Source organism: Akebia trifoliata, chromosome 8 (assembly GCF_017979445.1).
Source record: "Akebia trifoliata isolate Shusen 1 chromosome 8, ASM1797944v1, whole genome shotgun sequence".
Lineage (NCBI taxonomy): Eukaryota > Viridiplantae > Streptophyta > Magnoliopsida > Ranunculales > Lardizabalaceae > Akebia > Akebia trifoliata.
Genome location: NC_141382.1, coordinates 41,488,282 through 41,507,215, shown reverse-complemented (window position 1 = coordinate 41,507,215; position 18,934 = coordinate 41,488,282). Strand labels below are relative to the sequence as shown.

General features: G+C 33.4%; 1 protein-coding gene across 1 annotated transcript; it reads right to left on the bottom strand.

Annotated features, from left to right (window-relative positions):
- Positions 1–6,122: 6,122 nt before the first annotated feature.
- LOC147396870 (ARM repeat superfamily protein) lies at positions 6,123–17,547 on the bottom strand. Its single transcript, XM_086452150.1, has 9 exons — positions 17,012–17,547; positions 15,617–16,336; positions 10,789–10,884; positions 10,620–10,703; positions 7,946–8,183; positions 7,673–7,833; positions 6,916–7,197; positions 6,635–6,823; positions 6,123–6,532 (listed from the first exon to the last, which is right to left on the bottom strand). The coding sequence occupies exons 1-8, from the start codon at positions 17,339–17,341 to the stop codon at positions 6,767–6,769; spliced, it is 1,968 nt and encodes a 655-aa protein (XP_086308276.1). The 5' UTR covers positions 17,342–17,547; the 3' UTR covers positions 6,123–6,532; positions 6,635–6,766.
- Between the last annotated feature and the right edge of the window lie 1,387 nt (positions 17,548–18,934).

Sequence of the window (18,934 nt, the reverse complement as noted above, 5' to 3'; positions counted from 1 at the left end):
ATATAATATTTTTAACATATCTTTATTGTTATAATAAGAGAAGACGAAGTAGAAGTGGTTCGGCACCAAATTTTGAGTGGTCATAAGTTGCCCCACTTTTATATTTAAATTTAATATAGACAAAGTCATTTTAATAAAGGAGTCGTAGTCCAGAATGTTGTCTACATGGCACATTTGTATTGGAGAATATGTACATTGGGTTGTGTGAACAGTTTGGTTAAGAGCCTGAGGTGTTTTGAACTCTAACTAAAGCGTGACACATAGACACCGTACCTATTTTATAGGAACAGGGCACCCTATTGAATCGAGTCTTAGTAAAAAAGCAAAAAAATTGCTACCTTGGCTTACTTTTCAAAATTACAAATGTATCCTTTTTAATATGTAATCTTAAAAAATCCTTTACAAATAAGCCATTTTGATACATGTGCGTTTGCACATGCCACCTTTGAATTATATATAATATATTAGACCGATATTATTGGGTATCTTATAAGACAATCAAATTTGAAAATTGATTTAAATTTTCCATTGAATTTCATATTTGAATTCAGATATCAAAAGTTTTTCTCGGGATTCGAGAAATCCGATTATTATAGATGATGGTTGTGTGCCATATTACATTTGTAGAGGGAATGTATAAGACAAAGAAACACTTCCCTTACTAAGGGTCATTGAGTTCTAACGGATTATCAAATTGGCAATCCTACACCACAACCCTATAGATTTCATGGAAAAACTTAAATAAAAAATAATTATTATTCTTATTTTTGGGTTTGATCCCATGTTTTGAAAATGGACTACTCTCAAATTTAAAATTAAAATGTAACGGTGAAAAATAATCTTTTCGAAGTTTTTTCCCCTTAAAGTAGGGGTGTCAATGGATAGTCAAAATCCAAATTCGAATTCGAAAAATCGAATATTATCCGAAATTTTCAGATATCGGATTCGGATTCGGATGTCAGTTTAACATTCAAATGAGTTTCAGATACGAATTCGGATATTGCGATATCTGATTCGATAATATCCGCTCCGATAAGAATATATATATTATGTATTTATGTTTTACAACAAAACTTTTATATATGTGTATATATCGTGTTATACAACCAAATTTTATTTTTAAACTTTATCTTCTCTCAAACTTCAAACGTGAAGAACCAAACGACCAGACGAACAGTGGTTTCGATTGAACTCCATAAGCACCATCTTCTCCGGCTGGCGACCATCTCTCTCTCTCTCTCTCTCCAATTTGAACCAATCGGAGATTTTTCGAAGAAAATGTGGGTTTCGACTGTGCGAACTCCGACACGTCTTCTCTGGCCGGCGAGCATTCAGGTACATTCTCTCTCTCCCTCTCTTTCCAATCTGAATCAGTCGGAGTGATTTTTCAGATGAAATTTGTGGGTTTCGACTGTGCGAAATCTGATAGATTGAGAAAGACGGACTTTTGTAGGATTTTTTATCGAATCAGATATCCGATATATTTTTCGAATTTGAATTCGAATGTTTGTCAGGGATATCTGATCGGATTCGAATTCGAATTCGAATAGTATTATTTTTTTTCGGATTCGAATTTGGATATAGCACTATCTGATCAGATACATATCCATTGACAGCCCTACCTTAAAGTTCATAGAATTGTGTCCTCTACATCGTTATGGCATCGGATCATGCTTTTGGATGACATAAGGTGAGCTCAACACCCTTAATGAGGATAGACTTACTAATCATTTTATGTTAAATCAGAGAAGGCTAATGTCACCCCAACTTTTACGAAACACCCAAAAAAAAAAAAAAAAAAAGTAAATGATTGATAATAATTAAAAGTTGAGGTACCAATAAAATCTCTCCAATTTTTTTTTTTCTCTCGATTTTTATTTTTCAGGTTTAATATTTTCTATGAGCCTAATCATAATTGTAACAACTACTTAGATTGTTCGACCGTGTGTAATAATATTTTGAATGTTTAGATAATAATTTGAGCCAAACCTTTATAGTACCTGAATAGTGTGTTTTGATCTTTAATTGGGGTGTGGTAAGTAAGTTAAGAAGTTGGGGTTTAATAGGTAAAAGTTGAAGCAATAGCAGCTCTCCAAATTTACCGCCGCAAATTTACCTCTGAGATTTGTTGTCAACAAGACAACTGCATGTGCGAAGCATTTAAGTGCTAACTTCAGGACAGTACTGCTCAATTTCTCACGTAATTTAGGCTTACTCCCATGGGTCGGTTCGTGTCGTGTTGGAGTAAGGGTGTTACGAAAATTTACCACACCCAAACCCGATCCATTTAATAATAATGTAAAAAATTATTTAAAAAATAATTTATTAATTATTAATTATTAAAAAAGTAAAACTTTTTTCAAAATTTTCAAACAAGTAAAAACCTGGCGGTCCAATCATCGATTTTAGTGTAGACTAAAATACCCTCTTGAAAACCGACGATTGGACGATCAATTTTCTTAAATAAATATATATTAAATTATATAATTATATTAATATAATATATATCTAATTTATAATTTGAATAATATTTTATTTTTTTCATAGTAATTATATTTTATATTATTTATAATTTTTATTATATTATATTAAAATAATAATTTTTTTTAAAATTTTAATTATATTATTATGGTATCTTATATTATTTTAAAATAATAATTATAAATTTTTAATAGTTTTTCATTTTTATAGACCAAACCAAATATCATTAGAAATATATCGGGCACGATCCAAGATAATTGACTTAGTCGTGGGTCCCTTAGGAATACGCTCATCATTAACCATCATATTTATTAATAAAGAACAATTATAAAAATAAAATAAAATACAAAAGGATTTGAAATTAATAAAAACATATTTTAGATACTATGATTTTAAAAAAATTACATTGAAAACATTACGTTAATATTGAAAAACAAATAAAATTGATAATTACATTATATTAATAATTATAACTATTACATTAAAAAAATGTTATTAATACTTACAAATAATATTGATAATTACATATATCATTTGTGATATTTTATTATTTGTAATTAACATTATATTAACAATTATTAATTACAACTATTATATTAATAATGGGTCGGGTTTAACAACCAAATTCCCAGCTAAAGTCCTAGGCAAAGTTTTGTCTTATATGAGCTAAATTTTTTGGAATGAGCTGATTAGTTTTTGTGAGGATGATCTGTTTGGTGAGGAGATCCTCTTCACAAAAAATCAGCCCATTCCGAAACTTCTAACCCCATGAAAAATGGTTACAAACTAATGATTAAAAGTCATTAATCCATGATTTTTCAACTTATAAACTAGACTTAGAAATTTCAGAATAGACTGATTTTTTGTGAGATCGTCCTCACAAAAAATCTGCCCATTCCGAAACTTTTTAACCCACATAAGATAAAATGCTTTGTCTAGGAATTTGGCAAATGAACGCTACCCATTTAATAATATTGATAACTACATATATTATTTGTAACTATTATATTAATAATATAATATTGATAATTACATATATTATCAATATTATTTGTTATATTAATAATTATTTGTAATTATTATTATATTAACAATTATAACTATTATATTAAAAAAAATTATTTTTACAAATTATAACTATTATATTTTTTTTCATAATTTTTTCTTAAAAATAAGGGGAATTATTACAAAAATAATATATAATTTTTTATTATTAAATAATTACTAATTTTATGGCATTTTTTACAATATATAAAAAAAATTTAAAATTAATATTTTCTTACTAGATTTTGTCGAAATGAGAGTGATTGAAAATGAGTGAGTGGGGGACCATGGGTCACTATCTATCTATACCATGAAATGTGGCGTTCCAATCGCCGGTCTTCATTAAAAATAAGTGATTGGGGGATGGGGAGTATCATTGGCATGAAAATCGGTGGTCCACCGTCAGGTTTTGAAAACCAATGATCAGACTATCAAGTTTTTACTTTTTTGAAAATTTCAAAAAAAAAAAAAAAGTTTATTTTTTGTAATAATTAATAAATTATTTTTGTAATAATTTTTCCAAAACTTAAATCCAAACCTAAACCATTTAGAAATAGGTATGGAAAATATAAGTTCCATTTCCACCATAAAAAACAAAATACCATTACTAAAAAAATAGAGTCATACAACCATAAACTAGATTCAATGGTTAAAAATAATTTTCTTTTAATTTTTTTTCAAAGTTCATATAATATTGTTCTTTACAACTATGTGACATCAAATCATGTTTTTGAATGCGAGAAGGTGATGTGGTCAAAAACTTTTCTTAGCAACTTAATAAGGAAAGTGTTTTAATTTTATTATTATTATTATTAACAATTCAGCAAAGCGTATTTCATTATCACAAACATACTAAGAATCAGCATATTAGGAATCAAACACAATATACCTCTAGATTTCAATGAAAAAAATATATACATATAAATAAATAACTTAGTAAAGAAAGTGTTTTTTTATTCTCAAATGAAAAACTTACTATTAATTATTTGAAAATATCTTAAAACATCATTTATATATATATATATATTGTATTATGAAAGTTCTAGGAAATTCTAACAAAAAAAAAAAAATGAATAATATAAAAATAAATAATTATTGATATATTTAAAATTACACATGAATGACAAAATAACTAAAGGTGTCAAAATGGGTTGACACCCCTAACCCAGACCCGACCCATATAATAATTGTGTTAGACAGATTGACAGTATTATGACTTAGACTTGATCCGAACCCACTAATTTCATCTTGTGTTATGATTGCCACCCTACATATTCCTCCATCTTTCTTATAAACATTTAACACACTCCTAGCATTGTGAAAATCACGCCATGATGCTTTTTTGTGAGAGGCTAAACGAATGATTAAACACTGGATATTTTGTCAAAAACCAAACGTCTCCAGCCTAGAGTTAAAAAAAAATAAAAAATTATTGACACACCAACAAACTCTAAAGGCCCTCATATTTCTCGGACACTTTTAAAAATTAAAAAATTATTTTGGGCACTCCATATAAAAAATAAAATTTTAAAATTTTATTTTCCACTTTGACCCGCCTTTAGAGATCGTGGCGTGGCAATAAATTTTCCTTTGAAAAATGTATTTCCTTCAAGAAGTTCAAAGCAGTGATTTTGATTATGTAAAAGAAAAAAAAAATGGTTTTAGCCAAGAAGATGAATACAAGGATGAAATGCTTTTATAGGTTAAAAAGAAATTATCCCATAACTTGAAGACACTGGATTTTTTAGGGTTAAAAAGAATCTAGGGTCTGTTTGATAGCAGGGAATTCGTTTTCAAGGAAATTTAAATTTGTCGAGTCAATTTCATATTTGACTGAGTCAATTTAATTGGATTTTAACATGACGTGGCACCAAAATTCAATGGAACAAACTCATTGAGTACACATGGCAAATCATTGAGAATTCTATTGAGTCAACTGGAAAATGCACTTTTTCAAGTTAAAAACTCAATCAAGTTGTTTGGTCATATATAATATTTTTGTTACTTTTAAAATAATAATAAAAATAATTAAAAAAGAAAAGAAAGAAAGAAAATCACAATAAGTTGAAATTTGACTTGCAGGTAAAATACATAATCAAACTTGCATGAATAAAGTTAAGAGCCTTGCTGCAGTAACTCGAAATAACACTAGAAGTTGGACTTTCATTGATTGTCCCAAGTGTATGACACTTGTTTCTCAGAAAAAAAAAGTATCTATGATTTTCTGCTAACTTCGAGTGTTATTTTAAGTCACTTTCGCATTCTTCTTAAGTTAAACTTAAAGAGGGGTGATCCAATTTTCGGATTCAGCGCAAGATTTCACATCCCAATATGTATATTGTGCTTATTGGATCAAATCCTTACCAACCTTGCCAACCTATATTGATCACTAGCTCTGGAGCCCCCCCTTTGGTTTTGTTCTTTGTAGTTTCCAAGCTGATATACTTCCATTGCAGTAAAACCTGTATTTGGCAGATAACAATAAGCACAGATGAAAACTGGTCATGAAGAGATCTTGCTCATGTTCACCTGACTCCCAAGTTTTGCTCTCTCTCTCTCTCTAACCCCTTTCATATAATAAATGTAAGGCAACAAAATAAGAAAGTACCAATCTCTGTATCAGAACACCCAAAATTGCTTTTACTCTAGAGTCTGGACCCAGGGGACTTGGAAAGCCCCAACACAAAAGACTAGGCCCTTCAAGTTATGAGGCTATAGGTGGAACAGCTGAAACACTATGTATTGTACCAAGTAAATACATATTGTCCACATTATACATTCACAACATTGTTACATTTGCACAAACAGCAAATAAACTGAGAATCATGATTGGCAGTGTCAAACATTGGATTCATATATTGGAGGGATGGATAACCTGTGCTTGGCAGATTCTCCAAGAAGACAAAGTGAGCTCTCAGATGCTTGGGTGACAAATCAAAACCGCACCCCTACGCCTTCAAAAATGCTGTCCCCAAGATTTGGGATAAGGCATAGATGATGATGATACCTGCAAAGCACAGAGAATAAGAATTGACTTTTCAATACGGCTGTTTTTTTTTTATATCTTTTGTTTCTGCAATGAACTTTTTATCTTTCAAGTAAATCATACCGTTTCCTTGTACGCCGACAAAACCAATGGTGTCATCTTACAAATAAGATGTGACACCCAAGCACTGATTTACAACTTAAAAAATCTCTGTAGAAACTTTTTTTCCTTCCTTCAATGGTTAAGAATGAAAGATCATGCTGAGGTGTTTCCGAAAGTCATGCATTGTTCAATAGCTGTTCTCACACGAAACTGCAAGACAACAGAATGTGAGAACTCAAATACCATCCACAAATTGATGAAAGAAAGAGGGGTCAGTTTCAAGACAGATATCTGACAACCACCTTTACGTCCAAGCAGGGATCGTTAACCATATTCTTTATTTGAGATATTACGCCAGCAGTACGTAGTCTCTCAACTCGAGTAAATGCACCAGGAATGTCCGGATAGGTGAGATTTACAACACACCAGATAGCAGCAACACGTAGCTGACTGTCGTTACCTTGCAAGAACTTTATTATGATAGATTGGGTGCATCCTCCAGGTTCAGATAGAAGAAGTTGGTGCATCACTGCTTCTTTATGCAACTCATTCCCAGTTGCGATATTGCCGAGCACGTACATTCCCTGTAACAGAAGGATTAGATTGATAAGAGTATTAAGTTCTGGAGCATTGTAACATTGTGTACTGTGTTACACCCTTTCAAATAAATTAGATTTGATAATCTAGAAGATTGGTATTATATTAGAGTTGTTATGGATACAGAGCTTCTCCCTTGTAGGATTTGTTTTTTATATAAACCCTATTACGGTTCTGTAATTATCATCAAAGAATAAATCCAATCAATTTATTTCACATAGATGATATATATCAGAAGTAAAATCTCTGTAAAGGTACTCCCAGAGTGGAAGCTTTCCCTCTTTAGAGCTTGCTTCTTCATATATCTTTTTTTTTTTTTTTTTGCTTATCGTGGGTATCTCCACCCTTCAGATGAGGCTAATCCCACGGCCACACGCATCTCGCTTCTTCATATGACACACCAAGAAATTAGATAGATGTCAATGGATAGACATAAGGATAGAGCTAAAGCAAAGTTCTAACCTGAACACATACTTCTGACTTTGAAGCACTCCACACTTGCCTTCGAACAGCATTTATAATAATACCATCTTCACCAAACACATGTTCAATGGAGTTGATACCCCCATCGACAAGATTGCGGACAAGGGCCAAAGCTTGCTCTTGGATAAAAGGCTCTGGGTCTGCAGTATAAATGCTTTCAGTGGCAGTCTTATTGCTCCAAATATATACAAATGTCATGTCATATTGGAAATAGATTCCAACAAGAAAAAAATAATTGAACGTGATGATTACCGCAGATAAGGCTTGCCAATGTGGATGCTGTCAGCTCCAAAAGAATACATTCTTTGCTACCATGGTCAGCAAGAAACATCAAGTTTCTCAAAGCCCATACAGCATTTAGCCTGAGAGTTGAATCCATAGATTTTGATAGCAGAACAAGCTCTTTCACACCTCCAGATTGGATGAAGATCAATTTACGGGTGGTTGTAAAATCAACCACTATGTTGCTAATAGTATGAAGAGCCGCAACCTGGAAAAAGATCATGGAGGTTAATCAGATACACACTGTTTTCTCAAAGTTTCAGAATGAAGTTTCGGAGCATTGATACGGTAAGATCACAATGCCATACAATCAAATACTTGAAAATATTACAGAAATGACTCAAGTAGTAAATGAGGAATCGTAGGCTCATTATGGAATGGCAGAGAAGAGTAACCCTCCTTCGTCATTGTAAGGAGTAATAAGTTATTATTAGAAGGAGTAATATTGTCCTTTTCTTTCTTTTGTTATTTGGTTATGATATACAATACATTGTGTGGCTAGGGTTGGAGTTAATTTGACTCCTCCCAACGTTTCTCTAATATCTTCTTCTATTCTCATTCTCAAACTCTTATCAAAGCACATCACAAGAATTTGAATCTTTCTTTCTTTTTTTTCCTTATTTTTACTGTTTCTCAATCGATTCATAAGAAAATGACGCCGCGGAAGTGTTTGAATCCATAGATTCGATATGAATTAAGATATTGTGTTTAATGGAACACAAAAAATCTATCTGAATCAATAGATTCAATTGATAAACAAGCAATAGCTTAAAAGGAAATAAAGCCAAGAACTGAAAAATAATTAAGATAATGTAAAAGAGAATTGAATTGATATGTTTTTATTTTCAGATTTGGAGCTCCTTATATAGATAACTCCATCATAACAACTTAGAATTCTTCTAAAATACTAAAAATTAACGTTCCTAACCTATCTATAACATAACACTAACTTTCTAATCCTATTAGAACTTAAATTGGACACTTTTAAGCACTTCTAATTATAACCTAAATAATAAAAATGAATTTAAAACAAATTAGAAACTAATAAGGAATTGTATGCCTAACATAATTATGAAATAGAAATAGAAATCCTACTAAAACTAGAAAATAGAAACAAATCATACTAGAATTAAGAATCTACTAAGATTCTAACTAGGATTGTGTTCTTGAAGAGAACTCATCCTCAAGTTGTTCTTGTAGGCCTTTTTTTCTCGTTTTCCATCCAAGTTTCTCTTGTTTAACTGTGTTTCATGAGTTACCATGTTCTTCAACCAATAGATAAAATTGCAACATGTCTTTCAAGGCGTGTGAGGCTTATGTCTTGAGATGCACAACATGGTGTGGCACATTAAAAATGCTTTGCAGTGCACAAAAGAAATGTAAAAGCAGCTAAGGTGTGCACTTAATACCAATAGATGCTTAAAAGGCATACACCTCAATGTGACATATGATTGAGGCTTAAACCTTTTGATCAAGATATGTGCCTCACACTTGACCTTTTTTTTTTTTTTTCCTATTTTTCCCATTTTTCTAAAACTATATATATTAAATCTTCTTTCTTCTCTTCTATTTATTTTTTGATGCAGGTATTCAACATAATTGGAGCCTTTAAAAAAAATTCAAACATGAAACAATAATATTTGCAAAGAAATTTGTTCAATGGATTTGATTCATAAATTGTTTTTGGCAATATTTAGTATTATATAGAGATTTTTTTTTAAATAATACTTAATTATATTTTTAAAATAAATGTAAAATAGTTATTTACTAGATAAACTTCCAATTATAATATAAAATATTTACTTCTTACTCAAATATAATGTGAGGGATTAAAATTGGAAACTTGAAATATGTGGTGACTATCTTAAGCATTAATTAAGTTATCGACATATTATTTATTTAAAAAGTCCATGTGTGAAGCTTACCCCTCCCGGCGTTGACCAGCTAAGTGCCTAGCCTTGCCTCACGCCTCAATGTCTAAAAACATTGATTGCAACCATTGAATATCAAGTGGAGTAATAAATTTCAAGTCTATGTTCAAGAACAAACCTATCAAGATAAGGTGAGAAATTGACTAGACTGGGAAGAGGGGTGTGACTTGAATATGATGCAAAGACCCATGGAAGAAGCAATTACCCAATCTCTTTGTTCTTAATAAGATAATGGATGATGATGCCCAAAGCTTGAAGCATCCAATCTGGAAGCTCACCTTTGGTCATCTGCTCTAGATAGAATTGAATGGTGAAAGAGGATTCACTTTGTCAGACCCAAGAATGTGTTCAACTTAAATGAACCCTGTCATTATTTTGGTTCAATTCAGAAAGAAAATAGGAATCTTGGTGGATCTAGCATTTGTATGTATTCCCACATACCTTATTGGGTATCGATGTTTGATTATATTTAATTGCTCAGAAAATTGTTAAGAAATTATTTGTGACAACAAACACTTCCAGTTATTTCCAGCTTTTTATTCGCATATTTTGGTCACTGAGGCCATGTGGTTCCGTACACAGCTGAATCAAAGCAAACGGGTTAAGAGACAAAAGAGATGCGATTATCTATCTTCCTTACAAGCAATAAAAATTTAGAGATAATCAGGAGACTCGAATAGGATATGCTCATCATTGAGATGTTTATCACATACCTGGACTGAAGTAGATGGGTCATGTAAAAGCTGAATCAAGGGTGTGACAAATATTTCATTCATAAAAAGACCTGCACTCAAATTCTGAAGAACATCCTATCAGGAAAAATCTCTAGAGCACCAAATCAAACCTTTTAAATATCATAAAATTAATAGTCTTATTGCGAACCTTAACTGACCGAGTAACACTTCTTAAACAGATGCAAGCCGCAGTACGCACTTCAGCGCAATCATGTTTTAGAGCATCAGTCACCAAGTTCAAGACCTATATAATCCATCATCAAAGTCTTATCCCAAATAGAAATGTATACAACTGGCAGAGAAATAAGGCAGAACTGCAAGTAAAGTGGCAATGCAATAATATGAATGTATTCAAACTGCAACCTTTGAATCATCTTTAAAGGGACTGCAAGTTATCTTCCACATACAATAGTGCTTTTGTGTCTCTCTAGGATGGAGTACTTAACTATTTAAACAACAGCTAAAGATATAAGCAAAGATACCAAATGTGACGAGCATCCACCATGTAAGGCTGGTCCATATCAAGAACCATAACTTGAGCTACCTTCCACCAGTTCCCTCTTTCTCTAGAGCAGTTTCAACTAAGGTCTGCACTTTCCATCATTGCATATTATGAGAAAACCAAATATTTAGGTGATGCCAGCCAGCAGTAGTTTCTAGGATTGTGGCTTGGCTAGCATTTAAAAATCCAAGTAATGAAATCCGTGGGTTCTGATAGAAGTGTCCCGGGGAAACATGGCAACTCTTATTTTCATATGTAACAATGTAACATTGCAACTTTGGATATTCTAAATTCATTCTATCTTGGTTTAGAAGCAGCAATCAACATGCTTGTGCCAACATAGCTGTTAGAATACTTAATTAGTTCATCATTATTAGTAGATTATTGAATTGATTGAATTTTGTTTTTGAAGCTCCTCATATAGATAACTTCATCAATAACAACTTAGAAATCTTCTAAAATACTAAAAAGTAACTTTCTAATCTATCGATAACATATTACGAACTTTTTAATCTTATTAGAACTCAATTTGGACACCTAAAATAAATTCTAATTGTATCTTAAAAAATGAAAACGAATTTAGTCAAAAAATAGAAACCTAAAAACAAATTAGAGACTAGACAAAATAGAAGCTTCTTAAAGTTAAAATAGAAACTAACTAAACAACTTCTAAATTGCTTAAAACTAAAATAGATTAAACATATAGGACTAAAATCAAAATTGGGTTGAGTATGGACCCAACCTGGTCAATCTGAGCTATGCTGGTCAAACTAGGTTGACCCGATCAGACTGAGTCAACCCAACAAGATCTGGATAGGTTGATTCAGCCATAAAAATTCTATTCTCTAAAGCAATTTGTTCTACATTTTTTGTGGCTTTATGGTTGTTTGTCATTTGGTTCATAAATGTTGTTTAATGTGGGATTTGATGATAATGTCTTTGATGTTATGGTTTATAATTTCAATAGTATGTCATTTTGCTCAAAAGTTTTGTTAATGGTTAGAACTTCTTTTTAGCATTATTACATGTATAATTATTTGTGGAAACACGTAGTCATGCATAGAAAATAGTGTTTTTTTTTTGCAAAAAAATAATAATGAAATTTAGAAAAATGTCTAATGTGTCTATAACCTTTTTCATAACTTTTATTAATATATTTATCTTTTATCTTTCTTCTCATTAATTTCTCGTATTGCTCATCGCATTTCACAAATTGTATTGAGAATGTTTTCACCTTCTTTCCATGATCACATTGTCTTTTATTTCTATTCCAGTACTTTCAAAAAGTGCTTTCTCATATTGGCTAGAAAAAGGCTATGACCAAGGATATGTTTGCATGTTACTCTAATCCCTCATGAGAACTCACATATCTACCTACTAACAAATGTGTTGTTGGATGTTCATGGGCCTACACTGTTAAGTATCTCTGAGATAGCACAGTTGGCCATTTGAAAGCTTGATTAATAGTGACAAAGTATACTCACCCTCATGGTCCGTACATATATTCCTTCACCACTAATGGACTTTCAAACAGTCAATTGTGCAAGTGGGAGATTCTCAATCTAATGGGATTGAGTATTAACAGATGTTTTCTCTAGTTTCCAAGCTTAGCTCTGTCAGTGTTATTGTATCCCTAGTTGGAATGCCCTTTCTTTATGGTGATTTACAAAAGTCTATATGGAGCAGCCTCCAAGTTTTGTTTCTCAAGGGGAGTCTGCAAAGGATATATTACATCGCTTAAAAAAGGAATGCACGGCCTTAAGCAATCCTCACTGTCATGGTTTGAAAGATTCAATGAAGTTTTCATTTCATATCAGCTTCGTCGAAGCCAAACAGATCATTCAATTATTTTTCGACAGAGTTGTAAGCAAATTGTATTGGTAGTATATGTTGATCATATTGTGGTTACTTGTACTGATAGAAACGGTATATAAAATCTTAAACATCATCTAAAATATCACTACTACACTAAAGACCTTGGAAGGTTTTGATACTTTCTACGAATGGAAGTAGACAAATCTAGAGTTGGAATAAATTCATCATCGCGAAAACATATTATTGATTTATTGGAGACTGGATTGTTAGGATCCAAACCAATTGATGCTCATATAGATCCCAAACTCAAATTGGTCTTTGATCAAGGAGAGATCATTAAGGAACCAGTTAGGTACCGTAGATTCGTAGGTAAACTTATTTGCCTTACAACCACTTGACTAGACATCTCACATGCAGTTGGTGTGGTTAGTCAGTTCATATAGTCTCCACGGTTCATCACAAGAATGAACCAAATCAAGTGTTGAGATTGAGTATAGAAGCATGTCACATACTACATGAGCTTATTTGGTTTGAAGACTCCTATAACAGAAATTGGTTCAAGGTTGATGACCCTATGAAATTTATATCTCCCCACATTGTCAATGATCAAATGGTCCCTGAAAAAAATATCAAACTTCGAAGTACATTTTCACATCATTTGTGACAAAGTGGCCAGTAATGAAATCTCTACTTCATATGTAAAATAGAAGTCAAGATTCGAGCATGAATCACAATGAGACTGACAATCTAATCAGCTCAGGCAAGTCAATGACATGTTCCATTTCTATTTAATGCCATCGTTTTAGACACCATTTCTATTCTGCATTGATCTGTAACTTTTGATGCTCTGTTTATGGCAATCAAGAATGCAATCCACATCACTTCGACTATTTGAAACCTTGGCAGACCCCTTTCAGGCTGTTGATACACCATACCTTAATTATGTCTCTAATAGTTAATTATGACCACCATTCGGTTACCAAAAAAACAACAATAACCTACAGGAAGTTGCAGCAAGACTATACACGGAATTTAGAAGACATGATAGAGAGATGGAAAAGAAAATCCAAGAGTGATATTGCCGAAAGATAATGGTTTCCTTTTCTCTCACAACCATTTTTCCCCTATGTATTTATTTATTTTTTTGATAAGCAAGCAAGTAGGTGGTAAGTAATTAGTAGCCGAAGGAAGTTTTGAACCATGTTTTAGTATTAACCCTCACAAACTTTAACCAACTTAGCAAGCTGGCCCATATTTTGATTATGGAAGCTAGCATATTTGCCCATATTTTGATGATAGAAGCTAGTGTGTGAATCCAAAACTCAAATCCCTCCATATTGGAGTTTAGTGGTTTATTCTCTCATGGGATCATTTGAATTTGAAAGTTGAACCACAGATACTACAAGACTTTTTAGATGCTTTTGGTGTCAATTTCTCTTCTAGCCAGTTTTAGATCTATAAAACTCTTGCAAGAACATTCTCCAAGCTTTTAGGCAGCAGCATTATAAACTTTCTGTAACGCTAACCCTTTCTTCTTCTATTGTTTTCTTTTTGTAGGTGAGGGAGCATCATTTGTGATAAGGTTAAATTTTTAATAAACTGACAAGAAAAAAAGAGAAGTTTGGCCTCAAAGGAGGTTATTATGAAGGCATGTGGTCCAAAATAAGAAACTACCGCACGAAATTGCTAGCTTAAATGGAATCATTAACCTGAATAGTGGCATGAAACCTCCTGTTAGCAAGGTAGCATTACATTTAGCCTAGTTTACTGAGAGGGCCTTGTCTAATAAAAAATGTTTATACAGGCAAAATTCAAACATGTGTAGGTTGAAGAATTCAAACTAGGAACTGCTAGGGAACCTAATTGTAATGTAAAAGAGGAGGAGGATGAAATGATCTTCACTTTCAAAATTGTGATTCAAGAAAGAGGTGTATGCTGCACACATTTTTGGCGTGGAAAATGGCCTTAATTCATTATTCTGTCTTTTTTCTCTTTAAGTTGAATTTATATATAGTTCCAGTCAAAATAACTGAAGTATCTACATGTGAATCAAATACAATCTAACATCAAAAGATAGAAAACCATGTTTCTCAGTGCTGTAACAATCATAAGTTACAAAGTCAACATAGCAAAATATATTTGAACCAATTCAGTGGGAAGAGTGAACATTGCAGGAAAGATTATTTAAAAACTTTTTCAGTACTCTCCCCCATTAATTAGGCAAAGTAGAATTGCCTCCTAGATGCAGAAATGGGTGATTTAGACATACCCCTCCACGTTTTGGTGAATATTTGAGATACACCCTGTGTTTTCAAACCGATGGTATGCCTCCCTTGACCTCGGTCTTCTTGATTACACTAATAAAATAACCCAATTGCCTCGATTGACCATTGACTTTGATGAAGTCTCAACAGAAAATGAAAATTACACACCCACTCGAAACAAATAATGCTTAAAATAAAATAAAAGGCACAGGTAATTTTTTCATTTCTCTTTAAACTCAGTCGAAAGTCAACAGTCAAGGGAGACAAGTCTAGATTTTTTAATCATAGGGAGGTATGTCTGATTTGCTTCATTAAGAAAGACCCTTAATTTAAAAGGAAATTGCAAGGGAAAAAAAAAAAACCAAGTCCAAGCAAATGTATTGTGTGAAACAAACCTGCAATGCCAGGAACCTGGACCTGCAATTTTCCAGCTTTGAGCATAATTCAGCTATTGCCAACAAAATTCCCTCCATACGTTTAACCTGAACCGTTCCTTTAAGCAAGAAATTGCAAAGTTTATCAAGAGCATTGACTTCAAACGCTAATTTTTGCAGATCCTCCTTATCTGCAATTAGATTTGCCAATGCAAATGGAACTTCATCCCCAACTCGATCCGGTTCTTCAAGAAGCTCAACTAATATCAATATCAATTTAGTTTTTACTCCTATGTCCTGAAGGAAGCAAGTAGACGTGTGGCCTATAACAATCAAGCACACGCACGCCAGTAGTCTAGACCGAGGATACCTATCCTTCATTAACTCGGTTAGAGTACTCAAAGCTCTTCCACCGTCAATGGCCACAAAGCTTGAAATGACTTCAGAGTTGTTCTTGAGGATTGCCGCTAGAGAATCTAAACTTGCTTCTCTCTGATTTAGAGAACCTTCAAGCAGAGTGATAAGCCTTTGTAAGACCCCAGCATCACACAAGGCTTTCTGCTCTGCACTTTTCTCACAAGAATGTGTTATGATACTTGCACCCAATCCAGTAACATTTTCGTTCTCACTGTTCAGAAGTGAAAGAAGCAACTCCATGTCTTTATATTTATGGAAATCGTATTTTGGAGCTAATTTGGATTGAAAAATCATTCTCAGGGAGCGTGCGCCAGCGTCCACAACCTGAAAAAACAAATAAATCGGTAACAATGACATTGGGAAGACCAAATAAGGAGTTCACTCTCTATTCTCTTTCACGTTTGACTCATTTCATCGAGCACAAAGCTAGTGAGTCCCACCGTCTAAAAGCTTGAACATTTACTCTCCCCTCTTTGGTTTACATTAAAAAAACAAAAGGACATTGAGGCATTATTCACACCCATATTTGACACGAACTATAAGCTAAATTTCATGATACAAGGAACATCAATCGAAGGGAAAATCTTCAAAGATGGAGAAATATAGATCATTTATCATAACGCCAAAGACTATAGATTCAAGTACCAGATTAAGACACATGCCTGTAATTAAGTAACTAAGATTGTATCTATAAATCAAAATGTACGAAGAACCCACCCAATGATTGAGTGCTAACGATGGTACAAATTATACAAAATGGCAACCACTTATAATCTTTGATTAATGGATGGTTGACATAAATCCATCAAGAAACATTCCATTCAATTTGTTTTTCCAAAAATTCGTGAGATAAGATCATATAAGAATTAAAAATAAACCATAAAATTTAAAAGGAAAACTTAAAAAACAAGAAAATTGTTCATCGCCCTTGATTTACCCAAATTGTCAAGTAAAGTTACAGAACATTTCAATGTAAAATCAAATTTCACACAATATTACCTTATCATCTGTATTGGAGAGAAGGCGAAATAGATGAGGGAAAGCTCCGCTATCAAGAACGGCCTTAACACCAGCATCGACACCGCATGCAAAGCTTCCGATGGCGGCGGCGGATTGGATGAGGAGAGAGTAATCGGAGTCGCCGGACGAGGTGAGAATCCCGACGACTTTTGGTACGGCTCCGAGCTTGATGTAAGAGAGCTTTTTGGTTCTGTTTCCGATGATCTGATTCTTCACCTCTCTTAGGGCTTTTAGCTTCAACTCTCCATCTCCAGAGCTCAGACGAGCGATCAAATCTTCCGGACGGTTGGTCGATGCTGACGCAGGCATTATCACCGGAATCTCAACGGAAAATGACACACACCTGACACGTGTGGACAGCGCGTCGTGTGTGTAAGAGAGGGGGAGGGAGAGAAAACGAGGGGTTATTTTTGAAGTAAATGAAGCCTTAAAACTTCATTCACATGAGAATGTGGATACACTGCTCCCGGAGTTGAGTTTCGAATTCAACTCCTTTGGACATTTTGAAGAGAATTTGGACATTTAGTTGACGATCTGTTCTCATTTTTTTTTTTTTAAATGTATAGATCAGTGAGAGATCCTCCACTATAGTTTTAGGGCCTTGGGTTGTGTAGAGGCGATTCTTGTGATCATCTCGAGATCTCCATTTTCCTGTGTGCAAAATCTTCTTTGAATCGTCACTATTCTCTAATACACAGAGCCTCTAATGCTTAAGTTAGATCTCACTGAAAATTTGATCAAGTTTTTATGAGTCAAAATTGCGTATTTTTAGGTGTGACTCTTTCTTTTATTTATAGAGTAGGAGTTTCTATCTTCCATGTTTCTAATCTTATCTCCTTTTATTTTTTTATAAGAATCGTGGGAATCCTTGAGACTAGAACATTTCTTAGCATACTGTGCTGAAATTCTAAGAATCCAGAAATCTGCTCCCCTCTTTTTCCGAGATATCATTCTCTTTGATCGTTTCTCGAACGACAATGGCTAGTTGGGAACCTCAACTACATGAGTGATATAGTTAATAGGCCGAAACCTAGGGATCAGTTAATATCTCAAACAATTTACCAGCCCGTGTCATTATTTCTGTGACTTGCAAATTTATTCCTCCAAAATACCCCCTCTCGGAAGGTCAAAAGCATCTTTTCCTTCCAAGAACTCTCGCAAGACTATTTTGATTAGCACCCGAACTATAAAATTCATGACCTCAAATACCTGGAACGACACAAATTAAATTGGTCATATGCTCCCAATGCACATCTTTATTAGCTACTCCACATGTCTTTCTTCGACTGGTCTGCAGTCTTGAGTCGTCGCCTCATTATGATAAGGCATTAAATGTTCTTGCTTGACCTTCCGAACGATTGGTTTTTTTCCACATGGTGCTTTTGAATTAGCTTGGCATGGGGCACGTGGTGTTCAGTCGCCTCGTTTTTAAGGTACAATGATGGCTAAAATAGTCCATCAAGTGTTTTTCAACCTAGGCAACTCTAGCCCTTGGATTAAACATCAATCTTGACAATAATCCCTTTATAAATACAACCCTCTTCTTCCTCATTTCCACTTTTCTCTGTCTCTTGCATCGAAGTATTGTCGAATTTTCTTCAAAACATTCTCTGTCTGATTTTTCCGATCAAAGTTCCATTAATTTTTCCTTTTTCTTCCCCTTTGTGCTTAAGGTACCTTTTCTCCCCTATCTATTTTATAAATTTTCCCCGCACTTTTTCTGTTAAGAAACCCCAAACCACCATGGGCAAGAAACCTTACACCCTTGTGAGACCATCCATGGAAGAATTCCGAGCTACATGCTCCATTATGGAGTTCGTAGCTACAGAATAGTGCGATTTCCCAAACCCTAACGAAACTTGGAAGAGGGACAATACCGTTGTCCTCTAGGGCCAGTTTAAG